A 26515-nucleotide genomic window follows, 5' to 3' on the forward strand; every position below is an offset into this window, starting at 1 on the left:
CTGCAGATGTCCTGTGTGACCTTCGACAAGTGACTCTTTTTTGTGCCTCAGCGACTCATCGTTAAAATGGGCTACTAATAATACTTCCTAAAATAAGTGTGAGGATAAACAATGACTGTGATATGCTGAGGCATTTGCACATAAAGGACATGGATAAGCATGTCAGATTTTACAGGGAAATTTCTGGCAGAAAAATTTTGATCAGTTCCAGTCAGTGCACGGACGCTAAGAGTGTCTGCTCTTTGCCCTGTTCACTGCAGGTCTGTAACTGGTGCAACAGTTTATACAGGCAGACATAAACATTTCTAACCAAGCAACCTGTGGGTAATTTTGAATCAAGAAACTTTATATGTAGCCAAAATGTAGCCATAGTACTAGAGATCCTGATACAGATCATCATTTGGAGAACTTCTTTCATTCTCTGTAATAATTTCCCCTCTTTTCCCACCCTACAAAGCAAGCTGCTGCTTTCAAATCCTAAAGAGAGCTTGTATGTGTGTGGTCAAAGCCACACAACTGTTGAGATGAAAATAAGAGTCACTTAAGGCCTTTATCACCCGCCTGAAATTCCACTGTCTTCAGCAGAGCTGCAGCTGGAGATGGATTAGTCTGATCCCAAATGAGAAAAAGATGCAGCTCCTGGCTGCAGGAAGAGATGTGTTTTTAGATCTAGCCCTTCTGCCTTCCTCAGGAGAAGTTAGAGATTGCTTTTGGTTTGTGTCAGTATTTTCACTAGCATGGCAGCCTGCAGTTTTGTTAAAAATACTTGGAAAATGGCTCTGTTAGCAATCTTAGGGACCATTCTTTAAACAACTACCATCAGTCTTGCAGACTCAGTCTTAATATCTGCTCAGTTTGAAAGCGTGCACAGTGTTTTGTAATGGGGCCAACATTTTGGAAGTAACATAAACATATGTAATGTGTCAATTTTGCTAAATTTAAACCAATGCTGTTAGGTTAAAAAAAACCTGTTACATGGCAACCTCAGCTTTAATAGTACTAGAAGGCCTAGAAAATGGTTGCTTGTATTTGTCTCAGTTATCCTGCAGCATTGCAGGTCATTCATTCTCTGACAAGAAGTTCCAAAAATTCCAGTGAATGGAGAATGTTGACACATAAAACTCAGTTGCTATTTCTGTAAAGTAACTATTTCAGTAGCTAACTATATATAGCCAGAAGTAATTGCTTCTGTAAATAAAATACCAGTGAACACATTACAAGATTAAAGAGAAACTTTGAGCTTCCAACACAGTTATTTGTCGACTCCCACCCTTATACACACGATGACTTTGCAGTCATAGCTCTGCTATGCCACAAGACTTAATTTAGGATATGCGTGGCATATTATACTTCCTCACATTCCTAAATAAAGTGCTTTTCCATTAGCTGCTTAGTTCTCATTTTAGCTGGCCACTTCACCCTTCATTAGTGAAGAAAAGTACAGTCATTTCACCAAATATACTGCCATGCAATTATTTGTTTATCTTAAGTTATAGTTAGGATTTGTATGGGGTATAATAATGGCTTCAGGTTCTCCTGGGCATTTGGATGAATTTTTAGACAATATTCATTTGAAACTCTCACTCTTTAAAAATAGTCTCTTTTGAATGGCAGTTATAGGTAGTAAAAGTGAGATAAATTGATGGAAGATCAGATCAGAAGTGATACATCTTAATAAATGTGTCATCCATCTTTGGGAGGGAAAGTGATATTAAATAGCTTGGATACCATGCTGCTTTAGGAAAAGGCACCAGTTAAATACTTTGAAGGTAGGTTTACAGTGATCCCTCCCATTCACTGAAGAATTATTGCCCATAAACTGTGGGAGTTTTGCTTACTACAGCTGGTAAAATTGGAAAGGCTGCTGCTCATCCTTTATACCTTTTTTGGTAGGGATTTAACAATTTCACAAGTGGAGGGCACCTATATAAGAGTTTCAAAGTGCCTTGTTTTTCTTTCCTAATCTGACATTATTCAGGTGAAGCTGGTTTTGCAGTATCAGCTGGTTTTGGACGTCTCAGAACAGTATTCCATTGCTATGAAATAACTTTTGCTAATTTGGTCTTTATTGTTGTTTCTATACTGTCATAAGAACAGGAAACTGCTGTGAGGGAGCAGGATCCTATACAGCAAGCTGCACATAGCAGTAAAAGCAGACAGGTATTGTGTGTATTTGTAGATGTCACAGTAAGGGAGAGCTTTGAGCATGAAGCCCAGTGGGCAGATGGGCAAATCCCTTCAGGGAGCTATTAGGCATATGGACAACACAGGAAAAGCCCTTCTGTACTTGAATTAGAGCATAAGAAAGGAGTTTTCCTGCTTCTAGGAGTCAGCAATCAGAGAAAGGTGTTGACATCTTGTTAGGAGGGAGCCATTGTAGGCGGTGTGAGGATGGGCTGCGTAGGAACCTGAAAGTGAAAATCAACAGCATGAGTTTATGCAAACAGGCATAAATGAGAGTAACCAGTATGTTGTTTTAGGCAAAAACCTACACAAATCCTTACAAGATTCTGAATGAACAGGAGCAGCACCGGAATAAATCTGTCATAACTGAAAAAGCAGGGTGATGCTCCATTGTATCTTGGACAGGCTGTTATTGAAGATTTCACTGCCAAAAGGATCCACAAGGTAAACTCTAAAGATAATTCAGAATAGAAGCTGACACCTATGTTATTAGACCTGACAGTAGCATGACAAGAAAGCAGGGAACAAAAAAGAATCATTATGGGAAACAAAATTGTATTAACTTGTTTGTTTTGTCTCTCTGTATTTTAATACGTTTGCAGCAATTCAACATCAGCTCCTCCAAAAATGCAGATATTTGTGTTCTCAACTTGTTGTCAAACAAAATGACAGCAAGCAACAACCCATACTTCAGCAGTGTTGCTTCTGTAACAACAGAAATAAATGTTGTTGATGGGCGATAACCCAGCGCCACTAAAGTATCCCAGTGGCAAGTACACAAGATACCAAAGAGCACTCCCACTACTCCCCCTCTGTGTACCTAGATGGATCTCTTCTACCCAGTTTGAGAAACACTTTCCCATATGGTGTCTTTGTGAAAAAAAAAATTAACTGGAAAGTTAAAAGAAACAGAAAGATGCAGGTCCCAGTGGTTGGCCCATTAAAGGAGGCACTGAGCTTCATGTGGAGTTTGGAAGGATGTTAAAAATTAAATAAATTTTTATTTGCCCTTCTAAGAAAACTTTGGAATGCTGTCTTGTAAAGCAAGATAGGAGCAGTTATGTTGAACAGCTGTTTGAAGGACAAATCTAGAGAACATTCCTACCCCGGACAATTCCCAGGAATATTTACTTTAATCATGCAGTGCAAATGAAGCCAGTATTTCCCATCTATTGAGGATGGAGCATTTGTGCCTTTCAACTGCAGTAATTGCACCCTTCCAGCACAGTAACTTGCTCCTGCTTAGTCTACCCTACATGCAGCTGAGGCTCCCAAAACTCACTTAAGTCAAATGGAGATCGAGTTCAGAAAAGGCTGTATGCACAACATGTCCTTTTTTAATCTGAAGCATTTTGCTGCAGTTACAGACACATTTTTAACCTGCCCATATGCTTCACTACAAAGCTTCATGGCTTCTGAACAGCTGTGATAACACTATATGTTGCCTCTTGAGATAAATAATCACTCACCTGCAAAGCCAGGAAAAAAATCCCCATAAAGGGTATTTCAGACAGCTTGCAATAAATATGTTATCATCCACTTCATGAAGTCCACTAATAATCAGGAAAGAGAAGAAAACCATCCACATTTTATATTCTACGTGGTGATGCACTGTCCTTATGGGAAGAGGCGAGTGGCAACATGTCACAGCTTGCCAACTTCAAACACCTTTGTGAATGCTGTCTCTCATCAGTGGACTTGTATTCCCAAAGTACAGAGTATTAGGTTTCAGTGAAAGACCTGAACTGTTCCATTAATGATCTGATGGATGAGGTAACATTCTGTGGTTTTTACTCAAAGCCAGACTCTAAATATTTGAACTCCCTCTCATTTCTGCTTGTCTGTTTTCATGATAGATATTCATGTGGATCCAATCATCAGATACGTTTCTGAATCAGCAGAAGACATCTGAGCTCTTTCCAAAAATACAAAATAGAGATCACTTAAAATTAGTTATTTGAATCTGTTATAGCTCAGTACAGTGCTGGACCTTTCCAGAGTGCTGAGTACAATGGGAGCTTTGCCTCATGATGTTGGCATCACCATCCTTGGACACCAGAATTATAATACTTAGATATCTTAGTGCATTTGAAACTGTTGGTTTCTGTCCTTTTAGAGAGAGATGATAAACAAACCTGGATAAGGATTTATTGAGGAAAATATCTCATTTTAAACTCAAAACTTTTAAGCAATTATTCCCATTTTTCCAGGCTTGGAATTTTTTAGATCACACCAAACTAAAAAGAAAAACCACCCCAAAACAAACTATGTGTGATGTTTCTGTCCTTTGCCATTATTGAAATATTTAGGCATAAAATATGCTACTGAAATGTCCGAATAAGGTTATGCTATTAACACGTACATAACTTAGAAATGTCTGAATCTATATTACTCAAGCTTTTATATTAAATACATCAGGCAAAACTAGAAAAGTTTCATTCCAAATGAAGTATTTTGTAAAATTGCGAATAGTCAGCACAAGTTGGAAAAAAGACATTGGAATTATAGATGAGATTACTTTGATTATACTGGATAATAGCTGTTTCTGTGACAAAAATAGTTGCTAATTATAAGACCTTATTAGAGTTTCTAACCTAATTTCTAATCCCCCTTTCCTTCCTCTCTCCCTTATGACTCCTTACTGGAGATCACAGCTTTAATCTTGCAGCAGGTATAAGCTACTTCCATATGTTGGAGGAAGAGGTACATAAAGGAACCACTCATTTCATTTGTCAGTATGTGTTTTTCCTAATAAAAAAAAAGTAAGTGGCAACATTTCTCCCCAGGCTAAACCTAGTGTGAAAAAAAATCAAATACAAACTGGAGCATAAAGGCACAAACCAGAAATCTCATTCATTTGAAAAGGAGACAAAGATATGTTAATGTCAATTTAAACAAAGAGATTAAAAAAATAATGGGAGAAAATAAAACTGAAGCAATGAGGTACTGCATGATACGAATAAATAAAAATTATATATAAATATAATAACTTAATATATCATAAAATAAAATATATACTTTTGGCAATTTATTTTATGAAGAATGAAGGGGACTGTAATTTCTAAAAAAATCAGAGAGTTATTCATAAGCAGAAACATAAGGGATTTTTATCTGTGCTGCTTTTTTAAGCATTATATCTAGACCTCTAGATGCAACAAGTTTCTTTCACTTTGTATTATAATGGGTGAATAATACTGGATTCCCCAGACTCAGATAAAATGTTAAAACCTTGGATATTGAAGATATCCCAAGGGGCTCCTTCAGTTATATTAATATTAGAGAGGGAAAACAGTTTTCATGAAAAATACTTCAGAAGAATGCAGTGTCCTTATGACATATCTCTTCAGCAACCTACTTCGACAGTTATGATCTAAACAAACAAAAAACCCCACTGTTGTTTTATAAATATTTTATATTTTTTCAAAGAACACTGTAACTAATCTAATTTAAACTTTTTAATTAACTACCTGGGAAAAAAACCCCAAAATATAGTTATAACTTATCCCATCTTGGATTAGGTAAGTCAGCAGCCCTACATTTGATTCCTTTGGATCAGTTACCTATTTGACTTTACAAGAGCAGCATTAGGGCAAGTACACTTCTACTAGTTTATTTAAATTCATATAACAAGAAACAACTGACATATTTATATGAGATTTAGATGAAGGCAATCAATTCTCACCCATTTCTTTTGGAGTGTCAGCTTTCCTTAAGAAAACCCCAACAAAACAAAAACAAACCAACAACCAACCAAACTGGCTATCATATTAAAACTTTAAATTCCATGACAGATTATTTTCAGTTTAGATTGGTTTCAGATACTGAAAATTTGTAGTCAGTGGTACTTCCTTTTTGCCCCAAATACCTGATCTGTCCAAAAGCAGGAATATTTATGATAAAAGATGTATTTTTAAAGTTATTTGCAAAACATAGATTTTTCTTGGCCTTTACACAATAGCTATCATGTCCCAAAATGAAAGTATTAAAGTGAAGAGGCTGCTTTGAGGACAGACATGTGAAAGTCTTGTAGATACCTATGAGGTTACAGAGGTATAATTACTAATTAGGTAGCACTAACACAGACATCTAGTGCTTTGCTCAGACTAGAATTCCCTGTTACCTGTATGTAATGGCAGTGGATCATGCCCAGCCTTGTTACAAGTCTTCTGCTGTGGGATCACATATTTTGCTTTTTGCCTCTCTTGTGCTGTTACAGCAAATTACGCTGAAGGAAGACATTCTTTGGATTATTAAGGGATTCTAAAATCCAGAACAGAAAACACTAAGAAAAAGAGATTAAGCTCTTAGCTGGACATAGAGTTAGGTGGGTATGTTTGGAGCATGTAAATGCAGAAGAAAAATGGAGTGTGATAGACTTAAAACCACACCCACAAACATAAAAAGGAAAAAGAAAAGTAAAATAAACTGTTGAGGAGTAATTATGACCTGCTAATCCTTTGTGTCTTTATTCTGTTTGTGAACTCCAAAATCATGAGTCATGGCAGTTTAGTGGTCAACTGTTTTCTATTCTGTGTTTGCCAGCAGAGGCCCATTAAACATAATTTTTTCATGGGAAAAACCATCTCTGTCAGTCCACACCTCAGAGGTTTCACCCAGCACTGACACCCCTCCTCCACTCATGAGAAGTATACTAGAGCAACAACCATTGCTGGACTGTCCATGACCTTTTGAAGTTGAAACTGCCATCTATACTTGAAAATGAAACTAGGCTTTAGCAGCTCCAAAGACGTAAATATAAATACTTGTGAACCTTCGGACTACATTTTGGTTCTCGAAAGACATATGCAGGAATAAGTCTCCTGAAGAGTCCTGAATCCCTAAGATTCAGATTGTATAGTGTTATGCACATACAAATAGGTCTTTTTAGGCTTCACCCATCATTATAGCTTATTTATGAAACCAGTAAAAAATACAGCTCAGCATGTCCTGCATGTCCTGAATGACAGCACTCCAATACTGTAAATCACTACATCACATCTTTATTCTGCCTTTATTCATCAATTTCACGAAGTTTCACTTCTTGAATACTACCATGGGAGTCGGCTGGAGGAAGGCTGTGAGAATAACAACATACTGGTTTTATTAGAGACTCTTTTAATGACTTCATGTCCACGTTAAAGTAGTGATTAGGGCTAAATTCTGAAAATTGTCCACTTTACTTGAGATACCAAAAATATCTCTGGTCAGACATTTTACAACTAAAGCACTCAAAATTCAGAGGTACTTCCAAAATGCAGCCATTTACTCATTCTCTTTCTCACTCCTCTGTGTCGTAAAGCAGTGATACTATCTTCTTTTGAAAAGCCTATTCTTTTTATATTTCATTGATACTACTGAACCAACAGTGTGCATAATTTAAAATCATCAAGAAAATGAATAGAAGCTGGTAACGATAGTTACACCTTGGGCACACTTATTACTCCCCTGCTACTTATCAACTGTGAAAGCAGTTTGCCTTGGAGTGTCACACATGTTAGTGACTGATGCTCCAAATCCTGCACAGAGTTCAGGGTAAGACAGTAGGATGAATGCTAACAATGCTTCAATAAAGTACACACACTGGTAGCACTGCTATATCTGCTGATGGCTAGGCATGTAAATATCGAGCTGCCCAGACCTGGAGCTTCCCTTATTTTTTCAAATGTCGTCTGGTGTACTCACACCAAATAGATCAGCAGAACACTAAACCCTTCTAGCCTGGTATGCTGTATCCTGACATATGTTATGTGGCTTCCACTCCTGTAGTGTGCAAGAGAGCAGAGAATTGATTTAATTTCCTGGAGGCAAACACGCTCAGATCCCCTCACAGTTTCTTTTGGGGAAGTCTACCTCAAATTGAGAACAGTTTCTAGAAGCAACAATACTTTGGTACTATATGGAAGAAATAAAACCAGCAAAAAGCCAAGAGAAGTATGGGTAATTGACTGCTGACCCCAACACACATTGGGTGTCCAGCCTCAGGGGGCTGTAACAACCCATTGGCCAGCTTTTCTATCATAAAAGGAAACACATTCAGCACTAGGCTGTGTTTGCTACTTGCCTGAAATTGTCTAGCTGGTAGAGAAGAAAGGAAGGAAACAGACTGGTCCTTTTCCCTACTTACTGTGCATGGTTGGTTGGGTTTGTTTTTTTGACACAATACAAAATCATTCATTCAAGCAGCATATACACTATGGGGTTTTTTCCCGTGTGCTGCTCAAGAAAGCAACAGACTGGAAAGGTAAGGCTGCCTTTCATGTTCCTGTCCTCTTCTAGTCTTGATGCAGAGAGTGAACTGTACTCTTAGAAAAAATATCTTTCAAGGTTCACACCATGTGTGTGGAGAGGCTGATCTAGGGCAGGGGGTTGTCTCTCGAATCCTGATCCATTCCAGAATTCTTTCCATGTAACTGTACCAAAATTACTTCTAGCAATGACAATCTAATCATTGAGTCTGGATAGCAACAGACTCCTATTATAGTCCTGAGCAATGCCAGGTAACTCCAAGGTTCCCTGCCCCAGAAACCAGATGTAAATTCTCAAGATGAGAGCTGATAAACCAGGAACAGACAGAGCTTGGTTTTACCCTTCAGAAATTTTTTCAGTAATTCTTTGTAGAGAATAGTAACAATCCTGCAAATGGCAAACCCACAGTAAATGCTGTCAGCATAATCATGTGAAGGTTGAGAGGAGACATGTAGGAGATGAAGTGGAAGCCTATTTTTATATTTGGGGTACGTATAGAAGTTCTATTATATTTTACCAGAAAGATGTACATATACTTTTTATATCGATTAAAAAAAATCACCGTCCACAAGCACTGAAATAACAACTGCTCCCACAATGGTGAGAGTCCCTGGCACAGCTGTGTTTGTCTGAGATCAGACAGCCCTGCCTGAGCCAGAAATCTCTAGCCTAGAAGTGACCTAAGCATATGTTCTGCAACTGGAGAGGTATGTTTTTGGAGCACATGCAGATATGCTTAAACTGGCTGTGATCTATCTAGCTCAGATAAGAACTGCTGGGCAGGTATGATATCATGGGGTTCGGTCTTGGCTAGCAAACCAGGTGCATACCTGGGAACAGGCTGGCTGGTTCACTGCACTGAAGCCAACATGTCACCATGCCCACTGCAACCACATATCTTAAACCTTCAAATCCATGCAGATGTACTCTGGGAGGTTATTCCCAGTGAAAGCTAACGCACTCAGCTAGTGTTACTTATGTTCTTTTAAAAGAGGTTGGGAAGACTACCAAAAGTATAATTACACTAGAGAGAAAGTTGGAGACCTAATTAATCACACATTGACAAGATCCCTTATGCTGAGACATTTCACAGGGAGCATTGGGAGTGCCTTAAGTAACTTCCTCAGGTACATGTTTTGGGAGTGAGGAATAAGTTAGTCGGAAATTGGCTGGACAAAAGGAAGCCTTGGAATGGAGTTGGAGACTGGACCAAGCTCACTGAGACTGGTCTTTATTTTTAGAAAAGATGGATTAGGTATTGGTATAACCGAAGGATCATTTGCATCATGACAGGAATGAAAATGCTCTTAAAGATGCTTTTTTCATAACTGTGCCTCCAAAATTAGATACTAAATAATAATTCTGCTTTCAAAAATAGTCAGCATTTGACAGCAATCTTTGATTTCTTGCCAGGAAGGGACTGATTCTACTAACACCCAACTATTGCACTTGCATAAGCATATCCATTAAGTTCAAAGGAATTCAGTGGATCTACTCATACTGGTGAATATCTTCATATGCTTGGAATATATTCTTGTCCAGAGTGGATTCAAAGTTCCTCAGTTTTCACAGGGCCTATCATGAGGGGAGGGGTCTGACTTTCATTTCGTTTTTTACATAAAGGTGCTTCCAAAAACCTCTCCTACATTCAAGCCTGATTTTCCTCCTTATCTATCAGTTTAGCATAACTCTAAGAAATTATGCTCCTTTTAATAATAAAACAACACAAAATTTCCTCTCCTTCTTTCTTTAATATTGCTGAACTTGGAAAAGCCTGAAAATTTGCTGCCTTTTCTCCAATGTTTGAACTGACTAATATGACTATAAAAAAATAAATCCTCTTGAAAATGCAGCTAAACTATCTATCAATCTGGAGCAACAACACCTCAAACCCAGTGGCTGCAATAGAATTAAGCCTAACGCGACTCCAGGCAGGACTTTACATCCTCTCTCCAGCAGATAGTGCTGTTTCTCCACAGAGCTGTGGAGGATGCTCAGGCCAGGGAAAGGTCAGGGGCTGTCTGAGATTACAGGCTGCCTACAGCTTGCTTGTCTCTCCCTGTCGATGCTAGCGCCACTACCTGAAACAGGGCAGACGCAACCTAAAAGGGATTTGCGGGAGTAAAACCGTGCCTTGTGAGGCCGCTGTGTGCAGGTGACTGCTGGTGGTGCCATTGCTGCTATCCCTTATCAGGTTGATGTAGCCTCTTTCCTAAAGTAAGAATGAAAATAGAAGCTGATGCAATTAGCCTGTGTTTTTTATGATCTCTAGGGGGTCTTTTCCTTTTCCATCGATCAGCACCCACTGAGACCAGCCCTAATAAAAAGGCTGTTTGCTCTCAGAGTGCTGAATAGAGGGGCTTCTACCAGCAAAAGTTATTTCTGAAAAGTAGACAGATCACTTTAACCAGTCCTGAATCTAGATACCCTGTAGACCCTCCGTGTATTTAAAAAACAAAACAAAACAAACACAGCTGGGAAAAATAGCTAAACATAATAAAACTTAAGGCTAAGGTTTACTGTACTGCTGCAGCCTTTGTTACAGAGCACAGAAATGCATCTGGAATACTTCTTACTGCCCTTCTGCAGGAGAAATACTGCAAGTGCTGCATCTTCCTCTCCAGACCTCCCTGTGCAAAATAGAACAGCCTTTGGTCTTCAGCTCTCATTGAACCAAATCCTTCCATACGCACAGAAATAGGACAAGAAAAAAAAATCAAGCAAACAAATATTAAAAATATTTTTAAGTGGAAAAATGGTACTTATAGTTGGAATATTCTTTGCTGTCTGTTATTTAGAGTTCTTGAGACCACTAAGACAAGTTAGATGAACTTCCAAGAAGCATTGTAATATTGCTCCATGTACCTGAGTTACTGGATTTTAAGAATACTATTCTATTGCTGTGGATGGACAGTGGTACCAGGACCCATCCAGCTGGGAAATCTGTGGTGTAAAGAGAGAGATGGGAATGATGAGATCGCCTGAAAAATAAAGAATTTTTAATGTATAGAACAACACACCACACTGTATGAAGGGCAACCTTCCAAAGACCCCGGGAGAGTGGTGAATTTAACAATACATAGAGGTATCTGAGGGCAGAGGTCCAATCACAAACATGAACTAGGAAGATGCTGCTTAGTGACAAAAGTTCATAGACATGCTTTTCCAAAATATAATTAAACCCCCCCCCCCCCAACAAAACAGTTCAAATTAAAACTGTCCAAGATATTTGTATTTTCCTAAGCACTGTAAGGCTGGAGCTAAGTGAGCTTGTAAATCCCTGTTCATGCAGGCAGACATTTATTCGTAGAAGAAATTATTTGTGAAACCAAAGTTTAGCTTGCTTCAGTGCATGGAAAGGTGCAGATGGCTCAAATTAGGGATCAGAGCCTAGCTAGGTATGCAGTAGACTGTATATGTAATTAGCCAAATATATGATCTATTTATTATTTTGTATGCTGTGTTAATAATGTCTGTATTTATTCAGACTTTCGTAATATCCATGTGTAATCTCAGAGAGATGTTAGGTCATTAAACTCACCATGGAGACTCTGTTTACTTACCTTGGGCATACAGAATACATACAGTTGCAGTTCTCTAAAAATAACCAGAAAAAATTAAACAGTGTTTCAGTTTGGCTTTCATGTTTCCCAGTAAGTATCTAAGGAAATGGAGCATACTATTTACATTGCCCTTATTGAGAAAAAAACACAAAGATATCCAAACAAAAGATTTCATTATAGTGTTCTTTCTCACACACTAAATGTAAGACCGTATAGCTTAATATATAGTACTGCATGCATCAGGTAATGAATGGGGCTGGGAGGAAAGGAGCAGGTCCTTCTTGTACTTCTGGTGGGGCCTGCGAGTACGGTCTTTTACAAAAGTAACCTGATAGATGTATCACGGCTGCTGTGAGCCCGGGAAAGGCTGAATTGCAAAGGAAGACCTTTCCCATAATTGGCTCCATACCACGGCTTTGTATCAAATGATTCCGCTTGGAGATTGTCAAGATGATAATGAACATGGAGATTTTACTGTACTTCTATTTTGACTAGTAGACTAAGTGGCAATAGGCACCAGAAAGTCTGTCTTCCATTAACACGAACACTCTCGTGACCCATTGGCTTCATTAGCACCGTATCTCCTATCTGGAAACTGCTCTGGAAGCACAGATACTGGAGCTGTTTCATTAGCTCCAAATATAACACCTGCCTCCTGAGCCATTATCTGCAGAAATCCGTAATTATCTCTTCTTTCCTCACCAGTCAGGAATATCAGGTCCAGATCAAGGACTGGGTGCTCATCTTTTATGTCCTTATTCAACTGGATCCAGGCAATCCAGCTTCTTTCTATTGTGGCTGATTCTTCGAAGCACCCAGGCGCTCTCCTGGGTGCCAGGACTGATGCCTTTTCTCTTGTGATATTACAGCAAACTCAAATCCCATCAAAGTCCATCCATTTCCTGGTGAATTTCTCAACACAAGCACACACACACAAAGGCAAAATCAGTGGCTAAAAATAACTAAGGCAGTAATAATTTTCACCATGGGAAACCATCCAGATCTTGAGTACGTTTGTTCTGAGGAGCAGAAAGTCAGGCTGCATGTAGCTTCACGGGTATTTCATAGCGTATTTGGTACCACGGTGATGAAAAATGACTGAAATCTTTCATGACGTGCACATAACGTTCAAGAACACAGTACGCACACCCTTTTACCCTTTCAAAAGTTTTTTTTTTTTTCCCCCAGGTTTTTTTTCCCCCCCTTTTCAATACGCTTGCAGGGCAGTGGCGACCGCCGGCCTGCGGTCTCCCGCTCAGCGCCAGCTCGGAGCAGCGGGGAGGCGCCGCGGGTTGAGGTGGGGCAGGCACGGGCCAGGTGATCGCGGCAGACAAAGGGGCTGGCAGTGCCCCACGGCCGCGGGGCGCCGGGCGGACAACAGGCGGCTTCTGTCCCGGCCCAGGCAGCGCCTCCCGGCCGGGGGAAGGGCGGCCGCGGGCCGGGCCGGGCGGGCCCCGGGAGGCCGCTTCCCCTGGCGGCGCTCGGCACTTCCCGGCGCTCGCACACCGCGGGGAAACTCTTCCTCCGGTCCGGCCCGGCCCCCGCTGACGTAGCGCTGTCTGTGCCGCTGCCGCGGCGGGCGGGGGTGGCGGAGCCCGGCCCGGGGCTCGGCGCTGTCAGGCGGCGGGGCAGGGCAGGGGCGGCGGAGTTCGCTGCCCGTCGGGCGCGGGCAGAGGCATCCCGGGATCACCGAGAGAAGGGCGAGGGGCGGGAAGCCCTGCGGGAAGGGGCGTCCGCCGGCACCGCGGCGCCAGAAGCGCCCGGCGCGGTGTGAGTGGTGGTCCCGGTCCGGGCGGGACCTTGGTGGTGAAGCACATTAATAAAGGCGGTCGGGGAGGAAGGCATCCGGGGGTGCTTCCTCCACGTTTGGTTCACCACTTTATCCTGTGAGGAGGAGGAGGAGGCGTGGGGCGGGCAGTGTCCCCGGCGGAAAGCCGCCCGGCGGGTGTGGAGGAGCGGCAAGCCCAGCCCGGGGAGCGCGACCCCCGCCGCGGTTCCCGGCTGGCGGCGGCCGCGCTGCTCCCCCAACAGGCAAAACTTTCTGCACTCACACACACACAGAAACACACCCGCACGGCCGGGGCTGCCGCCGCTCGCTCGCCCCACACACACACACTGACGTCTTTTGCGCATTTCCTGCGCTGGAGCGAGCGGCGGAGCGGCACCGGCAGCGGGCGGGGGCTGCGCGGAGGGAGGCGGCGGCGGCGGCCGAGGGAGGCGGCGGGCGGAGGCGGGCGGGGGGCGGCCGGCGGGCGGGAGGCGGGAGGGAGGCGGCGGCGGCGGCTCTGCCCATCGCCAGGGCGGCGGCCGCCCAGCCGGAGCCCGCCGAGACCCGCGCGGGCCGCTCCGCTGCCGGCGCCCCCCATGCGCGGGGGTCGCTCCGCTGGGTCCTCGGCCTTGGCGGCGGCGGAGCAGGAGGCGGCGGCGGCGCAGGACGGGCGGCGGCGCGGATGGAAGGTCCCCGGGTGGATGTTTGCTGAGCGGAGGCTGTGCAGTAGGCAGGGCTGGTGGGTCGGCCGGTGTTTCTGATCCGTGTGTGTGCGTGTGCGTGTGTGTGTATGCGTGTGTGTGTATTGTTGTGCGGCGCACGGGCAGGACTGGCGTGTGCGGGAGCCCGGGATCGCGGCTCTGCTTCCTCTGCGAGGACTGATCCAGGATTATGGTCAGGGTGAAGGGAGAAGGCTCTTGCTTACCCCCCGGATTGATTATGCTCGGGTTTTGATAGCATTCGGGGGTTCCTGCAGCCGCGGCCGCCTCCCCCTCCCCGGCGGCCCCCCTCCCTTGTTTTCCGTTAGAAACACGGGCAAGAAAATAAATGTATTCACTGGGTGTCGCAAGAGCAAAGGCTAAATAATCAAAGGTAACAGCAGCAGCCGGGCGAAAGAGACCCGCACCGTACCCTGCTCCCCCACTCCCAGACCTGCCCTCCTATTTATTGGCGAGACCTTCCTCCCTCCCTCCCGGTGCGAGTGCGTTGAGTGAGTGTTTGATCCCGGGAAAAAGTGCAGCTATCCAGCCATGGTGGTTTTCAATGGCTTGCTGAAAATCAAGATCTGCGAGGCGGTGAATCTGAAACCCACGGCGTGGTCTCTGAGGCATGCGGTGGGTCCCAGGCCACAGACCTTTTTGCTGGACCCTTACATCGCCCTCAATGTGGACGACTCCAGGATCGGGCAGACCTCGACCAAGCAAAAGACCAACAGTCCTGCTTGGAACGATGAATTTGTCACCGACGTTTGTAATGGCAGGAAGATAGAGATGGCTGTTTTCCATGATGCCCCCATCGGGTACGACGATTTTGTAGCTAACTGCACTATACAGTTTGAGGACTTGCTGCAGAACGGGAGCCGTCACTTCGAGGACTGGGTAAGTGTTCACGCTGTAGATACATACATGTACCTATGATTTTCAGTGGCGTGGCTCTGGATGCAACATCTGTCTTGCAGAGCTAGGTTGCCAAGGGCATGTAATGCCTCTGAAGGCTTTTCATTATTTCCACACTTTGTTACACTGAGATAGTCATGGTTACTATATAACTAATGCATGTGGTCTACAGGCGAGGCAGGAAAGAAAAATATGCTGAATCTAAGTAAGAGGTACGTAGTTACCACGCAAGTTTCTGAAATTATGTGACATAAATACAAATCTAGTCGTCTTACTGAGTCTGAAAAACCCGAACCAAATGCATCCGTATGAAACATTACCACAAAACCCAAATCCAGCGCTTAGACGAGTTTCATCATTTCAGGGGGAATTACTCTTGGTTAGCCTGGCAATGATGAGCCTTAAAAATCCAGACCTGACCTCTGATACGAGACACCTCAGGGTCTTCCTGTCACTTGAGAGCTCACTGCATCAACACTGATGCTCCTCCTTCCTTCCTCCAGATGATCGACACCTCTATGCGTAGATCTAACGCAATGCTTCTTTAAATGCTCAAGACTGATGAAAGGGTCCTAGTGGAATTTGGGCCCAACTAGAGAAATCCTCTTGTCTGTACACTCAACGTGTCTTTACAGCTTTCACAGCGTCTTTAAGACCCAGAGGCTAACGTGCCTCAGCGGGAGTACAAAAAAAGCTGGAAAATCCTTGCTCTGACATCCTCAGGTAGTGTCATTTAACAGGGATAAGCCAATCAAATAATGAAGAAATGGGAAACCTGAATATGCACATTTCGCATTTCTGCAGTTAAACAGTTAAATGGTGGATATCATTTAAATGAGATGTGTAATAAAACAATCGTAGCTGTCATCTCATTTTCAGTGTGCCCTGCTCGACCACCCATCTGAAATTACATATGCTCATCTTTTTATGTATTTGTTTTTTGTGGTCAAGGATACTAGCCAGTATTTTTTTGGCAAACAGGCAGAGAGCCCAGGACCAAAGAAAAATTAGCTAGGGTTAACAGATCTGAGTTTTATGTATTCTTTGGTGCTTCTTTGGTTAATGCAGTGGTGTAGAGATGGCAAAATGATGAAAGGGCATGAAAGAATTAGACTCTATGCTGATTAGGAGCTGATGAACTTTGCTGTTAAAACTTTTATGTTTACAACTTCCAAATATTTTTCTCTTTTGCTACCTATGTGTTGCATTGTGATAATCAGAGTCTAGATTATTCTGATGCTCTATAAAGGCTGCACATTACTAAGCTCAAATGGTAAAAGTAGGTGATAGAAAGAGGAAAAATAGCTATATCAGGAAAAGACAAATGCAGCAGTATTGCAGATGTCTTTTACCTGGATTGAATGATAAACAAGTTGCGACTCTCCTGAAATCAAGTGAGATTTCATCTTTGAGACGAGTGGGATGACATCTGCACAGATTTTTGGTGAAAGAATAATAATTTTAAGTGTTCTTTTTGTGTATGGTACATGTTGTGAGTTTGTCACCAAATCTGGAAGAACCTTGCAGATTCCAGATCCCAAGTTTGGATTTTGGTGGGACTGGGGTGCATCCTGGCTCTGATATTTAAGGTGAACTCGAATGTCTGAACGCATTCCCTAGATAAGTAGTGGAATTTAACAGGTTGAGGTCCATTGTAAACAGGATCTGTGAGGAACTGGATAGCTGAATCAGATAAATGCTGGCTTTTATTGCATCAGGATTCATTGCTGTCCAGCATTCAGTGGGTGGGAGGAGACGAGGGAGTGACTACGCTTGTTGTCTCTTGATGTGACAGAATCGAGGACATGGCAGTGGATCATAACTGGTCAGCTCAATGTAATGCAGCTTCTGAAGCATCATTTACCTTGTTTTGCACTGTAAATCCTTACCATTAGATTGTGCTCACGTGCTACATAGACAGAATACACCTCCTCCCTGTATCACAGTTAGAATGGGGGGTGGTGAGTATTTATAGGATTGTGCTTTACCCTTTCCAAAATCTTCCTATTTACTAAGTGTGTTGCCGTAATTGTAATACTGAGTATGCATTGGATTAATAGATAGGGACCTGCAGAAAAACTGACTCTTGCAAAATCACACTGGTTTTGGGTCTTTTATCATTGAGTTACAAGTAGACCTGTGGCCGTGACATCTCTATAGAGTCCATACTGAAGTAAATAGATTTATTGGTATCTTCGTCAGTGTCTGGAGTCTATAGTAAAACCTGAAAAGGGAGCTGTCTGCAAAGTGAATGAGTTTCACACTACAAGGAAAGTGCACATGGCCTAAACCAACGTTGGGGTAAGATCTGCTGGTATGATGCAGTCAGTTTTTTCTGTTTAATAAGAGGACCAGTTCCGTCATTTCACTCTTGTCATTTAAGGCAGATGTTTTTGTAGTATTCTTTCTGAACTCTGTAACAAGCAAATTAAAACCAGCAATCACAATAATCCATTCTTCCTTACTGCCTGAAATATCAAATAAATGCAGCCTACACACTTAAAACACACTTGAAGACTATCAAGTCTTTTTATGCCATTCTGAGGATTTCCCTTTAAGCAGTCCTGAAAGTTGGAACTGGGAACCAAGTATTTGCTGAGTGGGATTGGAGTAATTGCACTGCTGCCTCTCCTTAACTTCAGAATGATGCAACAGTTTTTGCAGGACTGGACTGTCTCTATTAAAAGAGGGTTGAGAAAATATTCATGTGCTGAGAGACAGGTCTTGTGAACATATTAGTAGCTTTAATGCTTTTGATCTCATACAGTACTGCATAGGGGTTTTTTTAAAGGAAATTTTAGAATTTGTTTTATAAAATCTGTGCTAGGGTCAAGGCCATGTTTCTAGGTTTCTAGGTTCTTGTCAGAAGTCCAAAATGAAAAAAATATTCACAAAAAAATAATGTTTTGGAGTTTTTATCCTCTAAGAGGAAACTGTTTCTCATTTTAACCAGCTCATCAAATTTGAATTGGCTTCTGCCATTGGGCAAATACTTGTGTTTTTTCTCAGATGAGTTTTTTAGGAAAATACTGGATATTTTTCTCACTCTTAGGCCTGTGCTATATACGGATGCCATGGTTACAGTGGAAACACTAATGATAAACAAGTACAAAGCCTGAAATCATGATAACGTCTGTTGTATTAACAAGTTGGATAGATATGCAAAATCCTGGCTCCTTTCATCTACAGAGTGTTCAGCAGTTGCATTTAACCTTATGATACATATACTCACTGAATATATATATATAAATGTATATATATTTTTTTTAATTATTCAGAGTTGTGGCATGAAAGAGTGATTCAGAGTTTAGTGGATGAAAGCTTTTAAACAACATATATATATTTTTGTAGGGTTTTGGTAAGATCAATGGAAAATACTTGTTTGGGTTTCTAAAATAGGTATAGTGACAATTAAAAAGATGGCTGCCTTTCCAGTGGTGCATCAATACAGACATAGCACAGTAAAAGTGTCAGTTTTGCAGATTTTTTGAGTCACGGCTACACTGCAGTTTTAAAGAGAGCTTTGAATTTATGACATTTCAGGCTTTTTGTAAGCACAGAAAATGTCATACAGAATGGCACCGAGTATTCAGGAGGATTCTGGTGAACCTATGCTTTGAAAAACAGAAAATACAGAACAATAAACTACTTGCAAGTTCTGATTGAAAAACAAACTAGCAACTTGACAGCTCTGGCTATCTTTTTTTGAGTTAGGTAATTCAGGTAATGAAGTATGTTTTTATCTAGCTTTCTTACATGTGGCATATGTAAATGATTCACTTGAGTTGGCAATGCAGCTACATTTTAATCAGTGGAATTGAGATCAGGAAGGAAAATTCCATTGATATTTAGCTGTGTGGTTCCACTCCTGCAAATTATCATGATCAATGTTTATGTGTGTGGATGATTGGTAGTATGGGTTCTGAGTTCAAGTCCACTTTCCAGAGTTGAGGACAGATGAAATCAGCATGATTGGACCTATGCCAAAGACTCCATCCAAGGGTCTTAGCCATTAGTCTGGCTGTATGTGAGAAAACCTATTGAGTTGTCCTAAGAAATCCTTTTGCTTGCTGAGTAGCAGAACTCACTAAATCAGTGAGGACATCACAACATTTAACAAGAAAAGTCTCTATTTGCACTGAAAATAATTTACAGCTATATTTAGGTTAATGAAAGAAATTTAATTTTCTGCTGTCTTAAAAAAAAATCCCTAATGCTGTCAGAAAAAAAAAAAAACCACATAGATATCAGTGAGCTTTTCTTTGCTAAAATATCTTCCATATTATTTTTCTCCTTTCAGTGCGGCTTCTTCAGATCTATATTTAAAACATTATACTTTTTTTGAAAGCATCCTTTCATATTTCCATTTTTCCAATTTGAAGTTAGTTGTGCAACTGTACCACCATTGCATAAAGCAAGTTTATTATGAATTAATCTAATATCTCAGCAGCAAGTGGGTAATGAGTTGTAGGAAATGGCATGGAGAAGAAGTTGCAGTCTATAGAGTTAAACACCTAGGTTATCTGAGCTCTGAATGTCACCTGTAAAGCAGTAGCAGGGGAGGAATTAAAGCTCTTCAGAGTCCTTGGTCCTGTGAGCTGTCCATGCATGTGAGAAATAGAACTGTCTCTTTCCAGTGCCTCTAATCTGAATGAAATGGAAAGACTACTTTGGTGCTTTTAGTTTTTTTTCCCCTTCTTTTAATGCCATTTCTGTTGTTGGAATGGGAACTCCTTTCAGTCAGCAGGTGATCTGTTGTAGCTGGCAGACAGAGAATGGAATTGTCATTGTAGTGCAGGTCACCCTGTGCGTTCACCTCTGCTTGTACTGTGCACTGCTGAGGGCTGGCATTGGGCTGGCAGAAAGTGGCTGTAGCATATTTTCATTTTTATTTTCATCTGCTGACTGAATTTATTTGTGCTCAAGATGTTGAAAGACCTAGGATTTCACTTGCAAAAACTTTAGATCTCATCTAAACTGTGGTTCATGGGCTGCTGAAACGCTGTTACTGGAATCATATTTGTTGAAATGAAAGGGAAATTGTTTGGGTTCTGTTTGAGAGGTTTCTGCATGACAAGGTGGTCATGGAGCAAAGGCTGTCAGGCTGGGGGGGCAAGGCTGAGAGAGCTATGGGGATGCAGTAGGGTTTCTCATTCTGAGGGTAAGTGGTTGTCAAGAGGAGCTGAGAGATTTTGGAGAGAACTTGCTTGCTTGCTTGCTTGCCTTCTCCCACAGTCCATCTCCTGTGCCTTCTCTTTTCCCTCTCTGCTGGGGATGTGGTACAGTAACACACAGCTCACCCACTGTCTTGTATCAATCCCTTTCTACAGCTGCATAAACCTACTCCTACTCCCTGCTAGAAATGTTCTCTCCTAACAGCTCCTGGTTACCTGCAGTGCTTCCCAGTCTGCTGAGAAGCAATAGAAGGGGAAAATGCTGCCTCTGCTGTTGTTACTGCAGGGAGAGAGAAAGGGCAAAGTGGGGAAAGGAAGAGATGAGGCAAGGGGAGAAACCTGGAGGAGGGTAATGAATAGTTGCTGCCACACTGCATACTCCAGCTGCCCTTTTGGCAACAGCAGAAAGCCACACGTGTAGGAGACAGGGATGAGCTGGCATAGGCAAATGGGCTGGTTGAAGGCCGTGTGGTGATCACTGACCCACTCTGGGATTTTTTTTTTTGCCTGCTTTGCTGAGTGCCTGGCTTTTGAAGTCTCACTTCAGATGCAAAAAAAAAATTGCTCAGGGCGTGAAAAGTGTGTAGTGGAGCATGCGTTTCACTTAATGCTGAATTATCATAGCTGTAGGTCGGGAGTTGATCCCACCGCTGATCAGAATCTCATCCTATTGTTGCTAATACCAAATACTGATGCAAAGTTCTGTGGGAGAATAGATTGTAAGAGAACAGAGATAGTGCTGAAGGCAATCTCGCCCCTGATAAATTGCAGGAGTGCTAATTACCAAAGAGTGGGACCAGCCTTGCCCTTAATATATCATGGCTGTGTCCAATGAGGATGGGTGTTATAAAGAATGGGTTAGCTGGTTGAGAGTGAATTGGGGTCTCCTGACTGTGCAAGTGACTGAGAGGGTAAGAAGTTCTATGAGGGATGGACAGGGTAAGGCTGATTATGTTTGGGGTAGAAGGAGTTAGCTGGTCCTGCAGAAGGGAGAAAAGAGTCAGTGTTGTGTGGCCTTGCCTGTGGAAAGGGTACAGAGAAAAGGCATGGGAGTTGATAAGATGATAAGGGACTGATGCTTAGAACCTTCTTTGGTGTTAGTTGTGCTTTTGCTGTTCAAGTTTCATATAGTGAAAATAATTCTGCTGAACTCTGTAGAAAGTATTTGTTGGAAAAAAGCTACCAGTAGCAGAGTCCAATTCATAGGTACTAGTTCAAATCTAGACTTTTAAGTAATGTTTGAGTGGAGTGAAAACAATTCCTTCTTGTATCAGCTTTAAGACAGTGCATGCTGTTATTCTAGCTCAGGTGATTCTATAGACACTGTGCAGTACTTCATAGTCCTGAGTAAACCACTGATCTCACTGGATTCACTGGATATCCTACAGGCCAGTTTAATTTCTTCCTTCAACAGGGGCCTGTGCTCCAAAGAAAAATCAAGAATAAGTAGCAGTTAACAACATCCTTTACTTGTATTTTTTTTCTTACTGATTTATTTTTCTTCTGCAGGTCTTTCGTATGTTAAGCTGGTTTCTGTTCTCTAGCATCAGACTGATTTTCTGTCTTCCATGTCCATAATTCTTTAAATAATGCTAAAATGAGGATTTGATTTTAGCTGGAGCTGTAGAACTTGGCAACTAAATGTGATTTGTTTTCACTCTGTACATAACTTTTATTTAAATGAACTTTTTGGGAATCTTCAGATTTTGAAGGGATACTGTGAATACAGTTTTTAAAAATTAGAGAGAGGAGCTTTTTAAACTTGGAATTGGCTGGTTAAATTCAATTCTGCTTTACCCAGTACTATCTTAATCCCCTTTCCCCCACCCCAACTATTAGCTTTTAAGAGAAAGACATCTGCAGCTCATGGTAAGAGAGGGTTTGGGAACAATAGAGCATGCAAGTAATGGGATATTTGTGGTCAGAGAGGACTGAGAAGGCTTTTCCTCCGTTCTCATGGAAAGGTAGGGCTAGAAGTATCTGGGTATGGAATAAGATCAGAAGTCCAAAGGCAGCTTAGAAAACTGACAGTTTGGGCTGGGGGGGAGTCTAACAAACCTTTTTGCCAGAGCAAGGCCTGAAGGATGGGTATTCTGTGTGCCCTTTTGAGTCACGCAAATTGTAAAAGTTACAGGGGTTTCAACCATTTGGGAGAAAGTGGTTGCTCCAGAAGGCTGGCAAGAAGTTTTAACTTTGTGTTGGAGGTACTTTCCTGTTTGGCAGGCAGTCACTAGACAATTTTAAAAGTGTATTCAGTAATAGTAATGTGAAACTGCAACTCTAAATCTAGTAAGCCATTCTAGAGATTGGGTAACTTTCATGGCAGTTATGTACTTTGCACTATATTTTAGTAAAGAAAATGCAAATGAATATGGTGCAAGAACATCTGCAGAATTCTTATCTACTCTGGTAATTTTTCAAGTCAGTAGTTTGAAATGCTAGTAAAGTTGATTTCTGAGTGTCCTTTCACTTGCATTCCTCCAAGAATTAAAAAATATCAATTATATTGAAGTATCATTGCTGTGATTTAACAGAAGTTATGGAAGCCAAGATTTCACGTATTTCTAAGTAGCACAGCTAAGAAACCTAGAGATGTTGGCATGTTCCCACTAAATATAACAAGAGTTTTAATGTTTATTTTATTAGAAGCAGTGTTAGAGAAATGCTACACAATTCTAAGAGGTTTTTTTTCTGTCTGAACTCTGTAGGGCTTGAATTGTTGAGGAACTGAAGCAGTGTCAGGCCATAGCTTTAAAAAAAAAAAAAAAAAAAAAACCAAAGCAAAAAAACCCAAAGTTTGATTCCATCGGAGGCTTGCAAGCATCCATTCCTGCCTTATATCGGCTAACTTGAGCTGATTTGATTGTTCCAGACAATAGAATAATTTTGCTTGTTTCTGGTGTCCTGCTGGGCAATTTCATCACAGGCAAGAACAAAAAAGCATGAATAATAGCTAGATGTTACCAAATAAATTTCATGTCTGTGTTGTTTGAACAGCAAGCCCCTTTGATATCTCTGTACCTTAAATGGGAAACCTAATACTTAGTGTTTCCAGCTTAGTGTCTTTCAGTATTTGAGAGTATGTAAAGAAGTTACAAGCCCCTTATTGTGGGTGACCAGGATTTCTTATGCATTTAGAACTCCCCATTCTTCAGTACATTGGCCTTTTTAATATCATTAAAAGATAGGTGGCTTTGACAATGTTAGTGTTTATAGGTATATTTAGAAAGGGATGTTGTAGCAATGCAGCAGATATAATAGTGGTGGAAACGTGAAGGGAAGACTGATGTATCCTTTGCATAGGTGATGAGGAAATGGCTGGAATTCACAGATTAAAAGCCAGCAAGACAGTAATTTTCTTTCCCTGTTTCCCTTCAGTTTCCTCTTTATCATCTGTTCTGTCTTTGTGCTGCCCATTCTCAGTCTTTCTTTATCTGTTCTGGCTTTTAGATGGTCAAGAAATTATAGGTCAGCTTTTACAATGGTGCATAAGATTTTGATGTTGGCAATGCTAGCAGGCTATGTGAATGAAATGTCTTGCTACAGGCTTCTACAGAGATCTATTCCAAGTACAGTTTTCTTGCTGGGACTGTATTTACTCATTGCATCAATCTTTCTGGCATCTGTCAACTTTCCTCAGTTTTGAGGTGAGATTGATCCATGGCCTTAGAAAATGATGTCTGAGAATGTATTGGAAAAGGAAAGGCTTAAAGTCATTCATGCTGTGTCCACTATGTTTTCTCTCTCACATGGTTCTTTTTAGAGTTGCTGAGGAATTTTTTTTTCCTTCTGAGTTTCATTGCCTTTTCCTTCCTTGTGACCCCATAGTGGCTTTGCACCTCTTGAACATTTGACCTCCTGGCCCACTTTTCTCCTTAATCCACCACTATCACCTTGTCCTCAAGTCTCAGCTGTTGTAACTTTTCCTTAATTTTCCATGTTACTACTTCCCTTATATCCATATTTTCATTATTCCCAGCAGTCCAGCTCCTGCTCCTTTTTTTTGTCACTCTGGTGGACCAGTAAGATGCTCATGTCAGTAGGACTCAGAAGCATCCCCAGTCAGTGTCTGAAGCTCTGTGGCGTTTGCCCAGCTGCTGTCATCCAGAGCATGTCCCTGCTGTGCTGCTCAGCAAGCAGCAGGGAGCTGATCACACTTGTGGCTGTTGGAGCAGCTATTTTCAGTCAGAGAGGAGTGATGCACTGAGCTTCCAGTTAGTTATGCTACTGAAGTGTTTGAAGGAATAAGTGTAATACATAGATTTGAACTTCAGGCAAAATGCTCGAGTTTTAGCAGACTCAGTGGGGTGTTGTAGGAACATGATCTGTCCCTGAAAACTGGACTCTCCCAAGCAATGGAAACACTATTAAAAATTTTTAGTTGGTGCTGACTGTTGGGATTTTCAGGGATTCCTGCTCACAGAAAATACCTACTAGTGTTTGGTAATTTATTTTTAATTAATGTGAAATGGTGCTTTCTGTCTTCAAAAATTTCCAGTCCAAGCACAAGTCAAAAAGGCAGATTGGGGAAGCCAAGAGAAATATTAGGAAAATGCTTACCAGTGTGAAAGGTTGCAGTGCTAGTTGGGCAGCAGCCTATCAGCTCAGCTTTGCAGAAATTTTGCTGGAGATATTTGGAGTTCCTGATATTTTGCATGATGTGGTATTTATCTTCTAGGAGTTGATCTATTTAGAGGGACAGCCCATATGATCTAGCCCATGATTCCCAAACTTCTAGTTGTTAGTCTCTGTAGCTTCAAGAGTGTTTGGTACTTCCCAGTTTGAGGGAACTACAGGATTTTTCTGTATAATTAATTGGAAACTGCTATTGTATTATTACATTAGAGCTTTTTTCTGTAGTGATAGGTGGCTTATGCCACTACAGTACAATAATAAAATTTGGATATTGTATATAGGGATAATAGTGTATACTAATGTCACTGGGCTGAGATAAACTATGTTAGGTTTTATCCTTTACTGTTCCTGCTAGCAATTTCTCAGAGTCGTGCCAAGCCTCTGAAGGGAAGAAAGAGGAAAGAAGAATTTTATTAACACATTGTGTTAATAATGGACTTGCATCAGAAGTGAGTGACAGTGCTTTTCACCTAAAAAGCAAACCCTTGTGCCTAATGGTCATCAGAAAGAAGCCCTACTATATATAATTTTAATGTATTTATATATTTATAGATAAATTATATAACTATTATAAGTTATAGATATATAACTTAAAATAATATTAGTTTAGTAGTCATATTTGGGAGGTAACTTTGCATATGCATTTTTATAATCTGAGTGAAAGGTTTTAAAGTACGAGTTCAGCTAAATTTATTGTGAATAATTTTGAGCAGCAACCCGGACTCTATGACCTAGACAAGCTCCTATCGTCTCTTTACATTCTCTTTTCTTGCCCGTCCATGCTCACTGTTGTCTGCTTTGCCCATTAGTTGCAAAAGGCCCTGGGTGGGAGATGTTACCTTCTACGATATAGAATTTAGCAGAAATGTGGGGTCATGATTCTCTTTTGAAGGGTGTTCATTTTACCATGGTAGTATGGTAACAAAAATAGATGAGGAGCAATTGACCTATGTTTGTCATGGCCCAGAGCAGTGCAAAAAACCCCAACAACTTTGCTGTGTTGATTTTGTTTATAAGTAGATGTGTAAGTAGGCAAAATCAATATGCCTTAAACAAACAAAAATTGTAAGATTGTAGTGAGTGCTGTCTGTTAATGACTGGAGGACAGAGGTAAGTTGCCTTGCACACAGACACAAAGCTGATGTTCCCATATTGATTTTCATGGGTAGTTTGAGTGGTGTTCTCTGTTGCTGAAACTGTTGAGAGTATGTGTATCATTTAGTTGCATACATAGTGATTCCTCTGTGCTCCTAGCTAGTTACATCACCATTGATTCAATTCCTTCTATGTTTAATCTTGAACTTTATTCATTTCTCTGAATTGAGACCT

The 26515-nt window shown here is 41.3% G+C and overlaps 1 protein-coding gene across 2 annotated transcripts in view; it reads left to right on the forward strand.

Annotated features, from left to right (window-relative positions):
* Positions 1-14381: 14381 nt before the first annotated feature.
* PRKCE (protein kinase C epsilon) overlaps positions 14382-26515 on the forward strand; it is a 285219-nt gene continuing 273085 nt past the window's right edge. For both annotated transcript variants that reach the window (XM_033055005.2, XM_033055006.2), the window contains exon 1: positions 14382-15359. In XM_033055005.2, the coding sequence (XP_032910896.1) occupies positions 15012-15359 (348 nt within the window). In that variant the 5' untranslated portion in view covers positions 14382-15011. The remainder of the gene's footprint in view (positions 15360-26515) is intronic.

Source organism: Catharus ustulatus, chromosome 3 (genome assembly GCF_009819885.2).
Source record: "Catharus ustulatus isolate bCatUst1 chromosome 3, bCatUst1.pri.v2, whole genome shotgun sequence".
Classification (NCBI taxonomy): domain Eukaryota; kingdom Metazoa; phylum Chordata; class Aves; order Passeriformes; family Turdidae; genus Catharus; species Catharus ustulatus.